This window comes from Psammomys obesus, unplaced genomic scaffold, assembly GCF_907164565.1.
Source record: "Psammomys obesus unplaced genomic scaffold, mPsaObe1.curated_primary_1811, whole genome shotgun sequence".
In the NCBI taxonomy this organism is placed as follows: Eukaryota; Metazoa; Chordata; class Mammalia; order Rodentia; family Muridae; genus Psammomys; species Psammomys obesus.
Window position 1 is genome coordinate 23,598,733 of NW_026596046.1, and position 21,047 is coordinate 23,619,779.

The window sequence follows — 21,047 nt, forward strand, 5'->3', positions numbered from 1 at the left end:
AAGAAAAGAAAAGAAAAGAAAAGAAAAGAAAAGAAAAGAAAAGAAAAAGAGGTGAAAAAAATACCCAAGGCATGACTCAGGGCAACACTCCTCCCTGATATTTTGTCCCTGTATAGGACAAAATATTCACCAGAAAGATGACAAGGACCATATTTAGAAAATCTGATGCCACAAAGGTCACAGGGTGAGAGGTTTTCAAGGAGGAAGTACCCAGCCATCCACAGTGCAGTAAAGGCCAGGTATGTCTGCACCTGCTTCCAGTACCCAAATGAGAGTGATTTCCTCTGCTCTGTAGACATTTCTTAGAGGCTCATAAGTAAGATGAACTGGTTCTCCTTCTGTGCTGCTTTTCGTGTTCTTAATGCTTCTATCATTCTGTCATCGATGTCCTTAAAGTTACACCTGCTGTTCTAAACATCCCCAGAAAGTACAACACAAAAGTGCTTAATAATTCCACTCCATGTGTTTTTCAAAACTCTGCGGCATCCTCTGGTCTGAAAACACAGATTGATAGTAACCTCTAAACCATGTGGCAGTGTTCTTCTTCTCTATTGTCTCATAGTCTATGAAAAGTAAAATGCACCTCCCCCCCACATCACCTTTGGTTTCTTTTCTGCTGCTGAAACATGACTTTTGCTTTAATTGGGCACCAGGGCACGAACAGCCAGTGCATTAGAACCAGTTAGAGAGAACGAAAGAAGCACAAATGGAATTGTTCAGACTAAAAAATATCTATAATGAGATGAATCTGATAAAATGAGGGAAAATACAGTCCAACTTCTTAGAAATAAATTATCCTTAACTCTCCAGGTGCCTCTGGGCTGACTTTAATAACTGGTTCAAAGCAGAATTGCTGAAATACTCAGCCTACATTCATAGTATGCATTATTTTGTTTGGGGCTTCTCTGAATTACAAGCTGACTGAAATTTGTATGCCTCATAGACAATAATACTGAAATCATAGATCTTCATATGTCCTCAACTCATTATACCCAATCAAACAATCATAGTCAACTTTCACATTTTATCTTAAAAGAAAGTAAACTAGAAGTAGGAAAGAGGGGATGGTTCAACATAAATAATTATGAAGAACATTCTCTCGCACATAATTCCTTTTTCAATTTTCTTTTTTTTTTGTTTGTAGCATTTCTTTTTTAATTTTTATTTTTAATATGAATTACATTTTATTTACCTTGTATCCCAGCTGTAGCCCCCTCTTTCACTCCCTCCCAATCCCACCCTCCCTTCCTCATCTCCTCCCATGTCCCTCTCTAAAACCACTGATAGGAGAGGTTCTCCTCCCCTTCCATCTGACCCTAGATTATCAGGTCTCATCAGGACTGGCTGCAATATCCTCCTCTGTGGCCTAGGAGGGTTGGGGGTGGGGAGAGGTCAAGGAGCCAGTTTTTTGAAAGGATAACATTTATTTTGCATACCTCTCACATACTGGTATGATCTGGAAAACATCCCTTCTCTATCACATATACCATGCAAAACACGTTTATTGAATTTTCACAGTCTAACGAGAACATTACATAATGATTTATTGATGACTTCTAAACTGAATATCTAGCCTATGTCCACCTTTTAACTATGTAAGTTACTGCCGTCCTTGCATATGAATGTCTCGCCAGCATTTCAAAGTCAACTTAAACTAAACTTCACCTCTTTAGAAAACAGTACTAGTCTTGCACATAAGAAAAGCTGAGGTTTTTCTATCCACGTTCCCTTTCTTTATATGTTACAGCGTGTTAGTAACCAACGGCTGTGTCTTTTACCACATCAGTGGAGGCTTTCTTGCTTCTGTCTCTGACCTCACTCTCTGCCATCATTTCTTCCTTTGTTTCACATCAGGCTGTTTGGAGTAGCCAGATAGAAAGTGCTGAAAGAATAAAACTTTGGGTTTTAAAAACATGGGTTTTAAAAGCTTATCTGACAGAAAAAAAATATACTTGAACTGTGTCACATTTATGCTAAATATTTTAGTAGAAATTAAACTTCTGAGTTTAAGTGTTTAGATTCACATTTTTTAAATGTGAATTTTCACCATTTTGCTTCGGTCTGTGACATTTTCTCTTATGCCATATTCATTTTGTTCACTGGCTGTTTCTGAAAAACTTGAAGACCCAATACAAATGCTTCTCTACTCTCTTTTCATGGTATCTCAGATCCCCAGTCAGTGTCTCCCTGAATTAATTAATATGTTTGTTGACTTATTCTCACTGAACATGTTTATGTAATTTTTATACCCTATCCACTATCAGGGTATGGACAATTTGTTTTTATAATAGTAATGCTGTAATGCTTTAATAAATTCATTTGTATTTTTAGTTCACTTTTTTTAGATTTTTGAGAATCATGCTTACTTCTATTGGATGGTAGGTGTGAAGTTGAGACAAGATCATAAACAATAGGTCAGGCTAGCATGGAACTTACCATAAAGATCAGATAACTGTAGCATCATGGCAATCCATCCATCCTTAGTTTCCTCACTGATGGGAATACAGGTGATATCACCACACTTGGCCTTCTATTGGATATAACAAGGGATTGTCTGTGGTGTTCATCAGAATTTTCCCTCCCCTATCAGTGGATGTGGGGAGGGGCATGCATGAAGAAGGGGGAGGAAAGCTGGGACTAGGAGAGGAGAAGGGAGGGGTTTTTGGAGGGATACAAAGTGAATAAAGTATAATTAATAAATTTTAAAAAAATGTAAAGGGCTAAAATAAGTTTTAAAATTTGTACATAAAAATTAAAATTTCATTTTTATCAATACCCTCACTAATTGAATGGGAAAGCAGAACACAGAAGAATCAAATATTTGTTTCCTGTGTAAGAATGTGCATAAGCAATGTGAAAGAGTCTACCCAGCAGGGTATTAAAGCAGATGAAGAGACTCATTGTCAAAATTTGGGCAGAGTGCAGGGAATCTTATGAAAGGAGGGGAAAATAGAAAGACCTGGAAGAGTCTGGAGCTCCACAAGGAGAACAACAGAACCAAAAAATGTCTGGGCCCAGGGGTCTTTTCTGAGACTGATACTCCAACCAAGGACTATTCATGCAGATAACCTAGACCCCCTGCACAGAGGTAGCCCATGGCAGCTCAGTCTCCAAATGGGCTCCCTAATAAGGGGAGCAGGGGCTGACATGAACTCAGTGGCTGGTTCTTTGATCACCTCCCCCTGAGGGGGGTAGCAGCCTTACAAGATCAGAGAGGAAGACTATGAAAGACAGTCCTGATGAGATCTGATAGGCTAGGGTCAGATGGAAGGGAAGGAGGTCCTCCATATCAGTGGACTGGGGAAGGAGAAAAGGGACCGAGAGAGTATGGGATTGGGAGGGGACAATGGTGGTGCTACAGCTGGGATATAAAGTGAATAAATTGTAATAAATAAAAAATTATATTAAAAATAAAATTACAAATATTTTTTGCAAAAAGAAAGTGCATACAGATGACAGATTCAATAACAGATTATCTTCAAAAAACTCATTTAAAACATATAATGAATTCTTACTAATTAACATGCAAAAAGAAAATTCACAGAAAAAAAAACTGACAAAAATTAAACTCTTTAATTCCTTAAAATATTATTTCAAGTGACAAATCAATCTTAATGACTGCTCAACTTTAATCACTAGACAAGTATAACTAAAGTATAAGTACTATACAACAACCAGAATGACTTAGTTAAAAAAAAAAAAAAAAAGAAAAAAGTGACAACAAAAAGATTAAATGTGGAGAACTAATATTCATTAATGGCAAATTCATAGTTTTCTAAAGTGATTTTGAAAAAAAGCTATTTGACATTATTACTGTGACATCTGGCTGTTTAATATAGGCTCCAGGTATCAAATTCTGTTGTCAGGATTGCTTGACAATGGCTCTTTTATCCATTTAGTCATATGACCCAGACCAACCGAATAGATTGAAATTATTTTAATTTGATTTTTATTTGGTTTATTTCATTTTATTGTATTTCTCTGAGGTTATGATTCTTTCTAAAATTCTTCAAAATTATTTTAAACATTTTTTTTCATAAACCAATTTATGGTATTCTTTTTGAGCTTGAATTTTTCCTACGTAATATTAGCAAACTGCCAGTTAGCAGCGGAAGATTCCTTTATGTCTGTCCTCCCTGTGCTGGAGAATCAGCTGCTCTCACATTCAGCCTTCATGTGAGTGCTTGGGATCCAAACTTAAATTTTCCTTTACTGTACAGTAAGCACTTCAACCACAAAGTCATCTTCCCAGGCCCTGAGTTCTTAATGTTAATGCACAGGTATTTAACTTCTTAAAATACTGTCCTCTTTTGCACATAGTATTGCTGTGAGCTAAATTCTTAGACTTGGGTGTCATTCAGTCTAAAATGTGTTTACCATGTTATTTTTAAATTTAAAGCTAATAATTCCAATGCTTGCTGTGATAGATCCCATTGCTCATTACACCAGCTTTCAGTCGTTTAGTTGTGTTGATTTTAACTCGGCTCATGTGTTGCCGAATGGTGGACAGTGTGATGAAGATTCCCAGTAGTGGTCTGTGTGATGCATCACATGGGATCCTCCAGAGAGCTTGGGTGGTTTATCCATGGTAGTTAGATCAGATTATTAAATCCAAGTGAGCAGTGTATCAACGCAGATGCTGAGACTCATAACCAAGCCTTCAGCAGAGTGCAGGGAATCATATGAAAGGAGGAGGAGTAAGTATGACCTGGAGAGGACAGGAGCTCCACAAGGACCAAATATATCAAGGCACAGGGGTCTTTTATGAGGTCCATATATCTATTTCTGTGGTTTTGTTTCAAAACATTTTAGCTACCTCAATTTCTGCTCATCTCTTATACTGCTTACTTACTATTTTTAGGTCTGCTTCTGAAATCCTTCACAAATATCTTCAACTTAACACTGCTTCAAAGAATAAGACAGTAAGAGTTATGTGTTTCAAATCTCCAGACTCCCCCTTGGATATTTGGTGGTCATATTTTGGGTTTAATGGAAGCCAGAAACTTAAAACAATAAAGAAAAAAAAAAAGGCTTTGAAGATAAATCCAGTTGTTTTGTCCCAACTTCTCAAGCATTTAAAGCATTTGGTGCTATTGAACATAACTCAAAGGAAAGACTCTTACTTTGTCATAGTTTCTTTCTCTTCACTTATAGTTCCCGTTAAGTAGATAGTTTACTAACTTAAAGATTTAAAAACAAAACAAATTAAAAAAAAACTATTCAACCAACCTAGAGGTGTTCTGAAGAGGGCTTATCTGATTTATTATTGTTGTAAATGAAAGTAACTGTCCAGTTTCTACTATGTGGCTTATGTTTTCAGTATGCTTGGGTTAATTATTAGGTATTTGACATCTAACTTTTATTAGCATAGATCTTGACTATTTCTGGCTATTTGAGTAAGGACTGTTACTGAAAGCTAGTCTCAAATGCTGTATCTATTTGTTATTAAATTTCTATATATGGATTTATTTTGTAGACCATATCATGTTAATACATGGCAGTAGCAACTTGGCTCTTGTACATGTCATGAGAAAATTTGCAATGAAAAATTGTTTCAGAGTCTGTTAGAAATTAATGAAAGTCCATCCTCCATTTGAAACAGAAATCAAAATGTCTTAATCATTTTCTAATGCCCCTTTTTCTTATAATTAGATTTGTAACAACTTTGCCAGTGTGTTAAAACAACACCGAGATGGAGTTTTACAAGAAAAGAAATGGTTATGACAATTGTCCTTCCCACTGAAGAATAAAATGATTTGAGAATTTGTGTGTGAGCACTGTGTGCACATGCCCGTGCTTGTGTGTGTGTCTGAGTTATAATAGATTTTTTTCAAGGCACTTCCACATTTCATGTAATTATTTTGGTTGCTAAATTGATACATACTTTACACAATACCCTCATTTCTCAAGAATGTTGTAATTTGACAGGAGTAATACATGCAGATTATATAATATACAAAGTATTCTTTTTAAAAGTACGTTTCTCAGATTCTCATCAGTAAGAAAGTGCATAGTGATAACACATGTCTGGAGAGATAAGATGACAAGTCTAAAGGAAGAATTTCTGCCAACCTAGAGTCAAAAACCAAATCAGGATCCTGTTTCATTTATTTTAATAGGTTCGCTTACTTTTGGTTATTTCTCTATTCTCATGTGTTTGAAGGCGGTCCACACTAAAATTATTATTCAAACCTCCAAAGATTAAATCTCTTCCAATATCTATAGGTTAGTTCTCCAACAAAATGCAATTAGAATAGAGGTAGGAAATGAAAAATAGCTCTGACAATGAATATTCATCTATGATTTTATACCCTATGAATATTAGGAGTCAAGCCTTGGAATATTACATTCTTTATACACTGTTAAAAAGGGAGTGGGGGTGGGGATCAGAATTAAATGATATACAAGTTGCACTACTATCTGGAGACTTTATGAAAAATCTGTTTTCAAGCACGTTCCATTTTAGGCAAAATTCACTGCCTTTTGAATAAGAGTTCGCATCTCTACTTTCTTTCTATTTATTAGCCAGAGATGCTGTCAACTCTTGGAAGCCAGTGGCATTTCTTTGCATGTATCTTTTTCTCATAAAAAAAAAGTATCTGTAACTCTTTACTATCAAAGCCCACTGTTTTTTGTTTGTTTGTTTGTTTGTTTCCTGATGAGCTGGTCACTTCTCAATGCTCCCTGATCAGACCAAAAACATCCAGAAAAGTCTTCCTATTTGAGTTAATTTGGAATCTTAGTTAAAATTTCAGATGCCCTTTAAGCAGTATGTATTTAGATTAATGTTTAAATATGGAAAAGAGGTGTATGTTTACAAATGATTAGGGAATATACTAGAACTCTTCCTACATATCCTTAACTTTTTACTCCTCTACATTCTAATTCATGTTTTAACTTTGATCTTAAAAGAAATATTTCTCATTTTTGTTTTTATATTTTTGCCGGAGAGGAATCTATGAAACATGAGAAGCAACTGAATTGGGAAGTTGTGAGGTTAAGGTTGTGATGATTAATGATGCTTGTTGACTTGAAAGACTAGGAGACAAATTTCTAGGTATGTCTGTGAGGAAGTCTAGATTGAGTCTAACTTGAAGGGGAAAAAAATGTTATAGCACCATTCCCTGAGCTAGGATTCCAGACTTGACTGCGTAAAAATGAGAAAGATTGAGCATCAGGATTTATTTCTTGTTGCTTCCAGACTACAGACTCAGCTTGGCCCAACACCTTATGCCACGCTTTGTTTCCTTCAAAGTGTGAGACAAAGTTGGTTTTTCTTTCTTGGCCCTCTAATTTTCAGGTATTTGCTCACTACTATGAAAGGTGCATCAGAACCTTAGTGTCTTCAGCTGTAGGCTAACATTAATACATATTGTCTGTGGATCCCATAGAGCAACGGGCAAAGTCACCATAAAAACCATCTAATCTGAGACAGTTTAGCAAGCTTTCTGTCCACACTTGCTTCTTGGTCATGGTTGTTGTCCTATAGATCCTACAATCCACTTCTCTTATCCATTGTAAGAAATTCTCAACCGTCCCCATTTCACAGGACTTGTAAAGTCCCCTTATCCATAGGACATTGTAAGTCCTATGAAATGGAAATGGTTAAGACTTCCAAATTCCGGAGATGACTTGGCTTTGGGTTGATAATCTCACCTTTTTCCCAACAATTCTTCACTCGGTTTCCTATTATAAATAAATAATTTATTACTGTTTGTGTGTATTTCTACAGGTTGTATTTAATATTTTATATCATTCCTTACTTTCCCAATTTTGTTTAGAGGTTTCGATTTTTTTACTCCCCCAAGTGGTGAAAGTAGGAATATTGTAAGAACGCCCAACCACCAGTAAACTTCCACTATTAGAAAACAAAACAAACAAACAAAAATCTAAAATATCTTTTAAAAGGCTATTTGTAAAATATTTGTCAGTATTATTATTACATGTGGGTACCATGTAGTAATTTTGTGGGTTGTGAACATATTCTGAAAACTAAAGTTGAGTTGTAGCCTAATGAATGTACTCATTAACTTTCATAGCTTCAGGTAGAGAAAGGAATGGATCATGATGATAGATATCACTCATTTTTTTTTTCAGACATTTCATAAGACATACAGCATATTATTGTTTTATCATCTAAAAAGTAAGTGGACACGACACCTGAAAAGAACTCTATATGCTTGATGCTGATCATTTAAACCCTTATTATTTACTGAGTTTTATTAATCTAATAGGAGTGTGGTAACATTTGAATCTAGAGCATAGCAACTAGTAGGTATGTTTAATATAAGTGAACTGTCTCCCCAGACCAATGATTAATTATATTAAACATTTATTGAATGCCTAATATTTGTCAGCCATCAGATTAGAAACAGAAATATTCTACAAGTTTGTAGGATACTTTAAAATATATATAAATAAATACAGATATATTATAATTTCAACATTAACAGAGCTGTAATATCACAAATGTGAAAGATAAATCTGCCATTATTGCTCTCTACGTTATCTCCACATTTTGTGTATTACTTACATAATAATTGGTTGGAAAAATGAGTGGATGAGTGCTGTAGTATTTTAAAAAGGCAAAGGAGGTAACTGATAATTCCTGAAGAGGTCGAACAAAGTTTTGGTTAATTGCATTCAAGCTAAGTCTGTCTCTTTGATGAATGAATTGGGTTAATTATCAGGAAATATGTGAGGGATTGAGTGAATAGCACTGCATACAGAAGAAATGGGACAGGCAAACTGTTAGGAATGTTACAGTGCAATGTATATAAGAAACTAGAACAAATGGCCTCTGTATCCAGTAGGCGAGGTGTATGAGGTCAATGTCGTTAGAATTGATACCATTCTGACAAGGAGCACACTGATTCTAATGAGCCCAGAATAACTGTGTGTCTAGAACTTTACCTTGCTCTCCCAAATCACCAGATTTGGAAATCTTGGTCAGATTTTAATGACTGTTTCTTCTGGAAATAGTCTCTCAGCTGTCTAGATTTTTATTCTGGCATTGTATTTTATTCTGAGCAGTATTTGAGATGATTTATTTATGTTGTTTTTCATAGCAGCACCGTGAAAAACCATCCAAGAATTCTATTGAGTTATAGGAAAGAAATAAGTTGTAGTTGGAGAGTTCAACTACTGAGCCATTATGTGCGATTAGCCTTTGGCACAAATACGTCAAGAGACTGCAAATGTAAGATCTACGAGTTTGGAAACATTAAGAATACTAATTGGTCAAGAAATGATGTTGGGAAGGCAGGACAGAGATGTAATTTTTATTAAATGATGATTCATGGACTTGAAATCTAATGGCTTGCCTATTTATTAGTCTATTGGATAAAACCAAAGAGGGTACTCATTCTAAAGGAAAAATGAAGAAATGTGAGTGAATCAGGAGTGGTGATGACCGTTCAGAGAGATCACATCTAATGAGCACAGGGCTCCTGCTGGGTATGGCCTGGGATGTAGGGACTAGCACAAAAGATGCATGCAAAAATCATACTAAATCAATGGTTTGTAAGGAATAGAGCATTGATTCTATCACTATATAAATATCAACTCTCCCCAGCACATCAAGTCACATCAGAACTGAGCATATCCTCATCCATGGAGGCCAAGCAAGGCAGTCCTGCCAGGGGGAGTGATTCAAAAGCAGGCAATAGAGTCCATGTTAGAAACAAACCCCCCTTCTGCTTGTCAGGTGACCCACATGAAAACCAAACCACCCATAGGTCACATATTTGCAGGGGACCTAGGTTCAGATCATGCACGTTAGTTGATGTCTCCATCTCTTAGAGCCACCATGGGACTGGTTTAGTTGTCTCTGTTGGTCTTCTTGTGATGTTCCTGTCCTGTTCAGGTCCTTCCATCTTTCAACCATTGCTTCCTCAGGACCCCGGAACTCTTCCCCATGCTTTACTGCAACTCCCAGCATCTGAGGGGGAGGTGAGAGGGCCAGGGACAAGGCAGGAAACTGCGGAGGTACATCTCTTTGTCAAGATGGAGGACTGCAAGAGGGTAGGCTCCTGGGAGGATTTGGGTGTGACTCTAGCTGAGACTCATAATGGGGAATGTGGGCATGAAGCCTGAAGTGACCACCTCCTAGCCATGTATGACTAGTTGGAAGGAGGGAACAAGAACCCACAGACAAAACCTGTGACCTAACTATTTCCCTGCCAATAAGAAGTGAAGGGATGACGAGGGAACAGAGATTGAAGTAAAGTCCAGCCAATAATTGGCCCAACCTGAGATGCACCCCATGGTAGAGAGCCAGTCCCTGACACTAACTAATGAGCCTAACTTGTTGTAGTCTGGGAGGCTCCAGCCAGCACCGGACAATAAAGATTTTTAAATGTCTACTGGGGAGGTATTTTGAGAACAGGTTGTATATGCATGGATATTTTTCATTTGGCTAAACAGTGCTCAGTGAGTTAGTTTTTTTCAAGGAAATCAAGAAATTTACAAGAAAATGGTGGGAGCTAGAAAAGATCATCCTGAGTGAGGTATCCCAGAAAGACACACATTGTATATATCCACTTATGAGTGGATATTAGACATATAATATAGGATAATCATACTAAAACTGGTACACCTAAAAAAGCTAAGCAAGAAGGAGGACCCTGGGTAAGGTGCTCATTCCTCATTCAGAAAGGCAAAGGGGATAGACATCAAAAGAGGGAGAAAACAGGGAACAGTACAGGAGCCTTCACAGAGGGACTCTGAAAGACTCCACCCTGCAAGGTATTAAAGTGAATAATGAGACTCATAGCCAAATTTTGGGCAGAGTGCAGGGAATCTCATGAAAGGAGGAGATAGAAAGACCTGGAAGAGTCTAGAGCACCACAAGGAGAAAAACAGAACCAAAAAATCTGGGCCTAGGGATCTTTTCTGACACTGATACTCCAACCAAGGACCATGCATGCAGATAGCCTAGAACCCCTGCACAGATATAGCCCATGGCAGCTCAGTCTCCAAATGGGCTCCCTAATAAGGGGAACAGGAACTGTCTCTGACATGAAATCAGTGGCTAGCTCTTTGATCAGCTCCTCCTGAGTGGGGAGAGACAGTTTTAACAGGCCACAGAGGAAGACAATGCAGCCACCCCTGATGAGACCTGATAGACTAGGGTCATATGGAAGGGGAGGAGGTGCTCCCCTATCAGTGGACTGGGGAAGGGGTTTGGGAGGAGATAAAGGAGAGAAGGCAGGACTTGGAGGGGCTGAGGGAGAGGGCCACAGGTGGGATACAAAGTGAATAAATTATAATAAATAAAAGATTATTTTAAAAAAGAAAGTTTTTCTCACTAGCGACCAATTTATTCTATTATTATAAGCAAAACAAAGCTAGCAACATGACTAGAACAGTAATAAATTAAAAGTGTATGTGGAGTCAGTCCTCATTATTTACTACAATGTTCTACAAACATGCTGCAAATTCTTAATTAACAAATACTGACCTTTTTAAATAAGGAAACACATATTTCAGTTTTTCTAAGGTTCTGGTCACAATATTTTCAACAACTAATCATCACACAGCTTTGATTTATCAGGGTTTCTGTTTAAGGATATTTTTTCTTAATACATATTTTAACCTTTTCAGGGTACAGTATTTTATCCATTCCTGAAAGCAAGTCATGTGATGTATGTATATCCTATATAAATTGCAGTTTCCTCGTGCTTAGCAACACTATATTACATATAAGCTCTATACTTAGATAGCCCCTTAGGGGCCATGTGAGAATTCAAACTCACCTACAAAACCAATAAAAATGTGGAAATTCTGAAACTTAATATGGAGAGTTCAAGTTAGCCTGTGTGCCTCCATTTTGAAATGAGGAGCCATCTTGACCAGGAGCTGAACTCAAGTATGAGAAAATATCACAGAACGTGCACTTGGCTGAAAACAAAGTTAACTCTCCTAGAAACAGCCTCCAGGAAATATCACAAAGTAAATACTTGATAGAAAATAGATGCTGAGCCTGATGGCCAACTGACGGGCAGAGTGAATGGAATTTTATGTAAGAAGTGGGAAATAGTAAGAGCTGGAGAGGACAGGAACTCCACGAGGAGAGCAACAGAACAAGAAAATTTGAACACAGGGAACTTCCCAGAGACTCATACTCCAAGGACTATTCATGGAGATAACCTAGAACCCTGACAATTCAGCCACTTCTGATGAGAACTGATAGACTAAGATCAGAAAGAAGGAGAGGAGGACCTCCCCTGTCAGTGGACTTGGGGAGGGGCATGCATGCAGACAGGGGAGGAGGGGGGACCGCATGGGGAGGAGGAAGGGGATTATGGGGGGATACAAAATGAATAAAGTGTAATTAATAAAAGTTAAATAAAAAATTAAAAAAAATAGAAACAATCTCCCTGGCAACTATCAATGAGAACTGGTTGGGAAAATTCTCCCCAACATTCTGGATGTAGTTTAGAAGAATAACTGTTGTGAATTAGACTTCAGCTAGAAGATCACCTTGCCCCTCTGACTTCTACCGAATCCTGTAATGGTAAGGCATGAACACATCTGCTTGCTGTCATAAAAAACAGCTGCTGGCAGTTTTTCCCTTTAAAAACCCTGTTCACCCAGGGCTCGAGGTCCCACGTCTCTACTGCTGCATCAGTAGGCTTGGGTCCCGAGTTTGATCGCTCTTGTAATAAAGCTCTCTTGTTTTTGCATCGAGTTGTGTCCTGGTGGTCTCTGAGGGTCTCGTGATCCTGGCATAACAAATACATTATGAAAAAGAGACTTGCATGTGTTAGAACAGACATCTTGTTCAACCTCAAATGAGAATATCATGTCAGGACACTCTGCTTTTCCTTTTCTGTCCAGACTTGTGGATGACTCCAAAGTAAATCAACAATAATGGTACTGTAACTAAAGTGTAGAACATACTTATATTTACAGATATATTGTGGGAAGGCTGAGGCTCAAACCCTGGCCTTTGGGCACACTAGTCAAGTGCTCTGCTGCTGAACTATACCCCAGTCCAGGATTTGTAAATAGAGAATCATAAAAATTAAAAATCTGTATATTTTAAAAATTGGGGAAGCAAAATAGAATGGATTATAAAGGATGAGGGAAAATGCCCACTAGTGAGGAGAAAAGGAAATTAGATGGACAGATTGATGGATACACATGTAATAAATCTGGGAAAAGTGCCTTTTTGTTTGTTTGTTTGGTTTGGTTTTTTAAGATAAGATTTCTATTTGTAGCCTTGGCTGTTCTGGACTTGCTTTGAAGACCAGTATGCCCTCAAACTCACAACGATCCTCCTGCCTCTGCCTCTGCTGGATTTACAGGTGTGCACTACCACACCTGGCTTTCCTTAGGTTTTTCTCCCTTTTCCCTTGCAATGCTAAAATACATATCACTCTAAGTGTTGGTGTATTACCAACCTGTTGAAGACCATTCTATCAAAGCAATGGACACCACTAATTGGTAGAAAGGTAAATTTTAGTTTTTCTTAACATGTATTTTATTTTTTAGATTCCTTGTATTCCTTGTTTTGAATGCTGTCATTTTAGACAAATCTGAAAGCTCATTTGTAAAAAGCTTAAGTGATAACTAGAGTACATAGCACCTTTTCAGGATAAAATATTCTTTCTTGGACCTTACCTGGCAAACATTCTTTTTTATTTTAATTTTAATTTTTTATATTAATTACAGTTTTTTTCACTTTGTATCCCAGCTGTAGCTCCCTCCCTCTTCTCTTCCCATGCTCCTCTCCATGTCTCCTGATAGGAAAAGTCCTCCTCCCCTTCCATCTGACCCTAGCCTATCAGGTCTCATCAGGACTAGTTGCATTGTTTTCCTCTGTGCCTGGTAAGGCTGCTCCCCCTGTCAAACATTCTTAACAAATTAAAAAAAAATAACCCTGTTTGATACATGGTTATTGAGAATGTTATGTTTCTACACAAACTCTGTGTTCTTTTTGTTTTTGTTTTTTTACTATAAATTGGAAATATCTGGATCAAAATAATTTTAAGCTTACAGCATGAGCCAGCAAGGCTAACAACAACACATCATTTTCCCTAAATTGTTAGAGATTTATGCCTGAGAGAAACAAAGAGTGAAGGAACAAACTCAAAGATGAGCAAATTAACATTCTTGAATCCAAATACTTTTCATCTATGGAAACATTATCCACAAGAGAGTTTATCAAAACCAGCTTTTTTGCAAACTCCATTAAATTCAATGAATGGATTGTGAAGAGTAAATTGAACCTATTATCATCTCACACTTTTATATAACATTCATAATCATACTGTTACATAAGAGTGAGCTAACATTAACCAAAGGAACAATTTGCATTCACATATCCAGGAAGGCTGAGACTTCACTTGACAGATAGAGCTCCCTGTCCTGCTTGCAGCTCGTCCATGCAGCTCCTGGGTGCCAGTGATACCCATTGTCCTATCAGCAACAACAGAGGGAGGGAAAGAGGCAAACAAGCCCACTTCACTTCTAATTGTCAGCTTTAAATAAAATCTTCTGCAGCTGAAAATTAGAACCTCGAGAGAAGAAAATGTGTAAAGTATCCAGATTCAACATTGGGACAAAATTCTCTACTTTTCTTCTTGTTCCTTAAACAGCCACAAAGTTATTTTTTTAATTACTCCATAGGTAACTTTTAATAAGAGATCTCATTTAAAGAACCTTAGGAGAAGAATTGGCTCATTTTGTTTGCTTATTTCTTTTTCTCCCACTCCACTCTTTTGCCTTGGGAAATATCTCAGGTCATCATGTTCTGTCATACACTAATGATAATTTATAACCTTTGCAACAAATCCTAATTATCAATATTTAAGTCAGAATTGTATAACAATAAAGCATATCATACTTTAACCTATTCATTCATTTAAAAATATTTTAATTTCTTACCTAATATTTTGCCACTACTGGTTTTATAGTAAAATTATTATATTGGGCAAAAACATTTATTCAGTAGAAAACAATACAGATGAGGTGAACAATGGGTAATAATTTAAATCAGTGTCCTCCAACAGCTGCTCAGATTCAGACATCTTCCTGCATTGCATTCAGCAGGAACCACTCTGCCCTTCCCCTCTGTTCCCCCCACATTACTTCTTTGATTCCTTAGTGTTAGTTTATTAAATTGTAAAAGTTTTATTGGAGGACATATTGCAGAATATAAGGAACTTCCGTGTCATTAAGAAAGGACAGCATCACTTGGCGCAGAAGAACAATGCCAGCTCTGTGCTCCAGTGGAAATCAAAGACTCCTCTTCTAGCTGCTGCAGGACAAACTATTTAATTTAAATGTCTTTTCTTGTATTTTATTTCCAATATTGTGGGTTTTTTTATTTTCTACATAAGCTTAGAATACTTTTCCTCATTTTGTGTGTTCTCTTTTTTTAATTTTTATTTTACTTTTATTAATTACAGTTTATTCACTTTGTATCCCAGCTGTAGTCTCATCCCCCATCCCCTCCCAAACCCACCCTCCCTCCCTCTTCTTCTCCTATGTCCCTTCCCCAGTCCAATGATAAGGGAGGTCCTCCTCCCCTTCCATCTGATCCTAGTCTATCACGTCTCATCAGGACCGGCTTCACTGTCTTCCTTTGTGGACTAGTAAGGCTTCTCTCCTCTCAAGGAGAGGTGATCAAAAAGCCAGCCCATAATTTCATGTCATAGACAGTCCCTGTTTCTATTGCTGGGAACCCTCTTGGACACTGAGCTACCATGGGCTACTTCTGTTCAGGGTTCTAGGTTATCTCCATGCATGACCTTTGTTTGGAGTATCAGTCTCACAGAAGACCCCTGTGCCCAGATTTTTTTGGTTCTGTGGCTCTCCTTGTGGAGCTCCTGTCCACTTCAAGTCTTTCTATCTCCCCCTTCTTTCATAAGATTCCCTGCACTCTGTCCAAAGTTTGGCTATGAATCTCAGCATATGTTTTGATCCCTGCTGGATACAGTCTTTCAGAGGGCCTCTGTGATAGGCTCTTATCCTGTTCCCAGTTTTCTTCCTCTTTTGATGTCTGTCCCATTTGCCTTTCTGAATGAAGATTGAGTATCTTACCCAGGGTCCTCCTTCTTGATTAGCTTCCTTAGGTATACAGATTGAAGTATGATTATCCCATGAGAGTCAAAGTGTGATTTTGAGTTGAGGGGTGTGTTCCCTCTCTGTCATTGATATCCCTTAATTTAATTTCTTGAAGTCATACAAATATATGATTTTAGTATATACGTTTATATGTATTTGAGAAATTTCATAGGGTAGGAAGGAACATAGGCACAGAAGTCTTTAAATATTTTAGTTTCAGACTTTGAGAAATCAACGTTTAACAGGATGACTACCTGTAAAATACTTTAACCCTTATAATTTTTGCATACTAATTTTTATTTTTCATTTATTTTTAAATTTATTAAAATTCATTCACTTTGTATCCCAGCTGTAACTCCCTTCCTCAAATCCTCCCAATCTCGTCCTGACAGGCTAGGGTCAGATGGCAGGGAAAGAGGACCTCCTCTATCAGTGGACTATTGGAGGGGCATGGGAGGATAATTTTTATGTTTTATGTCAATAATAATATCATGTCATAGTGTACTTTAATAAATATTGCATATGTTTAAAATTATTTACCAATCTTTAACTGCCAGTTTTGTTATTCTTCTAATGATTATTATAATGTAAATGGAAGATGTGTTTAAAGTTAATTTGATTCATTTATTAAATATACAAAAAATTATTCATGGTAAAATTGTGAAACTTGCACTGTGTTTTGCAATCTGTATAATTCCGTTAAAAAAATACCAGCTCCTCCTCTACAATTGCCTTCTGGCATCTGAAATCCAGATTTTCCATCATGGCAGTGCCTTTGTTTTTTGCTTCTTACAGCTTGGTAGGTAACAGTCACCTCTGGCATACAATGCATGGTCTTCATGAAGCTATTTTACAATTAACAACCAGAAAGATTCATTTCCCTGGAATATTTCTGCTCTAAGCTGAGGGAATTGTTTTTGTTTATTTCCCCAGTGATGGCTGGGCTGACAGGTATGACGTGACAGATGGGTATCAGCGAGAAGCTGTTGGTGGAATTACAATCAAACTCCAGTCTCCTGATGTCAAGTGGTTTGATGATTATTATCTAAAACTCCGACCAGAAACAAACCTCAGAAACCCTTGGTTTCAAGAATTTTGGCAGCATCGTTTTCAGTGCCGGCTGGAAGGGTTTGCACAGGAGAACAGCAAGTACAACAAGACATGCAACAGTAAGCCAATTTATTGTTTCATTTAAAACGGATAAGGCTAAGGCTGCAATTTGTGTGAATTGTGTCAAGGGGATAGAGACTATCATCTGTTAGTGAGGAGAACTTGTACATAAATAGCGTGGGTATTGCCACTTAATGGTGATAAACAGGTTTTATTCTCACTAACAAAAACATATCTGAGCAAGTGTTTACTCTATTGAGATTTAAAATAATTAAATTACCACTATTTATAGCCTTTAAAAAGTCGTGTGTTTCTGTAAGGCACTGTGCTAGAAGCATCACATGAACTAGCTCCAGATTGAAACTACTCTTGACATCTCTGAAGGCAGGGACACTGTTCTGTGCATTTCTATCATCATCATCAGTTAGGGAACAGAACATCTATCTAAAGAATAAATAAAGGTCAGAGAGCAGGTCTATTTCCTACTACAATAAATAAACCAGAAACAGAAACAGAAAGTTCTATTAGTATAATTATGTTTTAGGAAACATAATCCCATCACAATGATTTTTCAGTCATTAAGCAAGTCCTTACAAGGGTTCAACAATGTGACAAGTTATTGCTTTAGTTATAAGGGTGTTATGATGTGGAAGGCTCTCTCCTGTCTTCAAAATTTTAGCATTTCAGAAGTAAGCTACTACTGTTGAAAAAAATAAAAACTACAATTACCTTGTCAATGGCGTATCTGATATAACGCTTAGGCAAAGGATTTAGTTATGAATAGCACATCCTACAATCATTTCTTGATTTTAATAACCAGGCATAGCTAATATTTATATGTATTTTGTTTTTACCAAAGCTTTGTTAAAATGGATAAGGAATTTGTGGAGAATGACTTATCCCACTTTATTTAAAGACATGAATTGGCGAAGAAACTAATGCCACAGTTGCTGATACTGCTACTTTCATTCATCCTATGAGCATGGTAGCGTGTGTCAGCCTTTGTCATTGTAGCTCCAGTTCCAGTCCACAGACAAGTTTTTACTTTCCTGCATCAAAATAAGGAAAATAGCGAGTTCGTAAAGCAGCCTTTCTCTTAGGTCATATCCATCCAGCGTTTTGCTATCAGTTCATTCTTTTCATGAAACGATGTAGACAACAGTGATAGTTTGTACTTACTTTATCATCATTGGACAAAACAAGTACTTAGCCACCTTCTATTGGTTCTTACTCAGATAGTGGGACGGTAAGCTGAGTGACCCACAGTCACCACAGCTGTGATAAAACACCGAAGCCATAAGCAACGTGAGGAGAAAGGATTTATTTAGCATCTTCCTCCGTATCACAGTCCTTCCTCAAAGGAAGTCAGGAAAGGAAATCAACATAGTGACCTAGGGTGAGGGACTGACACAAAGACCATGGAAAAATGCCGTTTATTGGTTTGGTCAGCCTGGGTGCTTGTACAACACGGGACCACCTACCTTCCCAGGGATGGCACCAGCTACGGTGAGCTCAGACTGTATTTTTTATATTTCCATTTACTTGTGAAATGGCACACCCCTTTCCTCTCAAGAGATCTGAGGAGCATAGACTTCTCTCCTGTTGTTGTTCTGTGCTGTGGCAGGTGACAGTGCCAATACTTTGGCAGAGTGGCCAAGAGGGACCATTGCTGCACTCGCATCGCATCTCCTGGGCTCATTTCTTCTTCTTTTGTCTTCATATAAACTTGTAGTCAAGTGAATTTATTTATTCACTTATCTATCTATCCATCTACATATCTATCTATCCATCTACATATCTATCTATCCATCTACATATCTATCTATCCATCTACATATCTATCTATCATCTACATATATATCTATCCATCTACGTATCTATCATCTATCTACATATCTATCTATTCATCTACACATCTATCTATCTATCTATCTATCTAGTTTAGCTTCCATATTACATTTACTTTAGGTCTTAGAGCAGAAATGACAATGAAAGTATTGTGGATAAGTATTATATTTTCAGATTTTTACCTATTGTTAGGAGAATGCCAGCTGTCAATTCTTCTATTAACATATGAGTTTATTTTCCACCTAAAATTGATTTTTTAAAAAAAATATCTGATTTTATGTTGGGTATAGAGGCAACATGCCTAGAATTAAAATACCATCTTACTGTTTAAAATTAATTAATTAATTTACATTTCCACTGCAGTTTTCCCTCCTCTTCTCCTCCCAGCTCTCCTCACCAATACCCTCCCCATGCCTTCTACTCCCTCTTCCTTTTCTCTTCAAAATAGGGGAGGTCTCCCATAGATATCAACCAGCCTGGCATATCCAGTTGCAGGAAGACTAGGAGTATCTTCTCCTATTGAGAGTAGCAGACACAGCCAATTAGGGGGAAAGGATCCCAAAGCCAGGCAAAAGAATCAGAGACAGCCCTTGCTCCTGCTGTTAGGAGTCCCACATGAAGACCAAGCTGCAAAGTTGTTATATATGTGCAGAAGGCTTAGGTCCATTCCATGCATGCTCCCTGATTGGTGGTTCAGTTCTGTAGGTCCCAGTTGCTCCAGGTTAGCGGATTATGTAGGTTTTCTTGTGGTGTCACTGACTCTTCTGCTGAGCTTATTTTTGACATTTTCTAATCATTATCTTATCACTGAATATCACTATTATTTTCTTATCACTGAAAACATTTATTTCCCATTCTACTTTCTTTACCTTTTGCTGCTTTTTATAATATAATAACTCAAAAATCAGCATGGATCACCTCTAGCACTGTCATAGCTGAACATAATTTCTAGTCCAACAGTGTAAAAAAATGCTCTCCTTGCATACACCATTATTTGCAACTGTGTTACATGATGTCTTTCCTTATTTATAAACTTTACTTCCTTTCTCAGCATTTTCTTAATTCAGAATAAACATCTATCCATTTCATACATAAGCATTTCATACGTGTAGTCATTTGTGTTTATGCTACCTTTGGAGATGGGTACTCACCTTTTGAACTGGAAGTTGCTGATATGGCCATTTTTGCCATACAGAGACTCATTTATTAAATGGGGAACAATGGGCTCATCAACATCCACACAGAAACAGCAACAGTCTCCAGAACTATTTCCTGTTTTCTTTTATCAACACAAAGTTTTTTATCTTTTGATCAGCATGTAAAGATTTTATAGTCATTCTACAGATGTCTATATTTTTCAGAAGAGCTCCTTGTTTATCTTTATTTTTTTCCAGTTCCTAGATACTTTGTATCTATAGCAAATATTCAATAACCATGGTGAAACAAATATCACTTTATTTTTCTTAGACCCAAATAGTATTACAACAATAGCAGAATTTCCCAATTTGAAGATTGAAACCATGTGAGTCACGGCAGGCACACAAGTTGAGTTTCTTTGCAAGTTTTCTGGGACTAAATCAACAACTTATTTGCTTGCATCTTGCAACTAATTTAATAACTCCTTCTGTGTCTGGCTCATTTTAGGTATCAATGTGATTAGCATCATTTCATGAACTTGAGTACTCTAGCATATGCTCATACACAAGCTGTGTGCTTAGTAAATTAAAAGTTCATTTAAAGAATTACTGAAATAATAGGTTTTGACATTGTTATATGAGTCAATGATACTAAAAATACAAATAGTATCAATAATTGTTTACATTTCAAGACAACAAAACTGCCACTACAGTTACTTTGGCACACAGAATCACTTAATACAGAAAACAGTGGCGTCAGCCTCACGTCATCCACACAGAAGTGTTTACTGTATCCACTGCATCTTTGGTTACATAGTCAAAAGCCTTTCTAGGAGCTAGAAATGTTTATGCTTCTCTTACAGTGAATTTCCAGTTATA

The 21,047-nt window shown here is 37.2% G+C and overlaps 1 protein-coding gene across 2 annotated transcripts in view; it reads left to right on the forward strand.

Moving 5' to 3' along the window:
• Grm5 (glutamate metabotropic receptor 5) overlaps positions 1-21,047 on the forward strand; it is a 483,320-nt gene that overhangs the window by 333,849 nt on the left and 128,424 nt on the right. For both annotated transcript variants that reach the window (XM_055623260.1, XM_055623259.1), the window contains exon 3: positions 17,008-17,243. In XM_055623260.1, the coding sequence (XP_055479235.1) occupies positions 17,008-17,243 (236 nt within the window). The remainder of the gene's footprint in view (positions 1-17,007; positions 17,244-21,047) is intronic.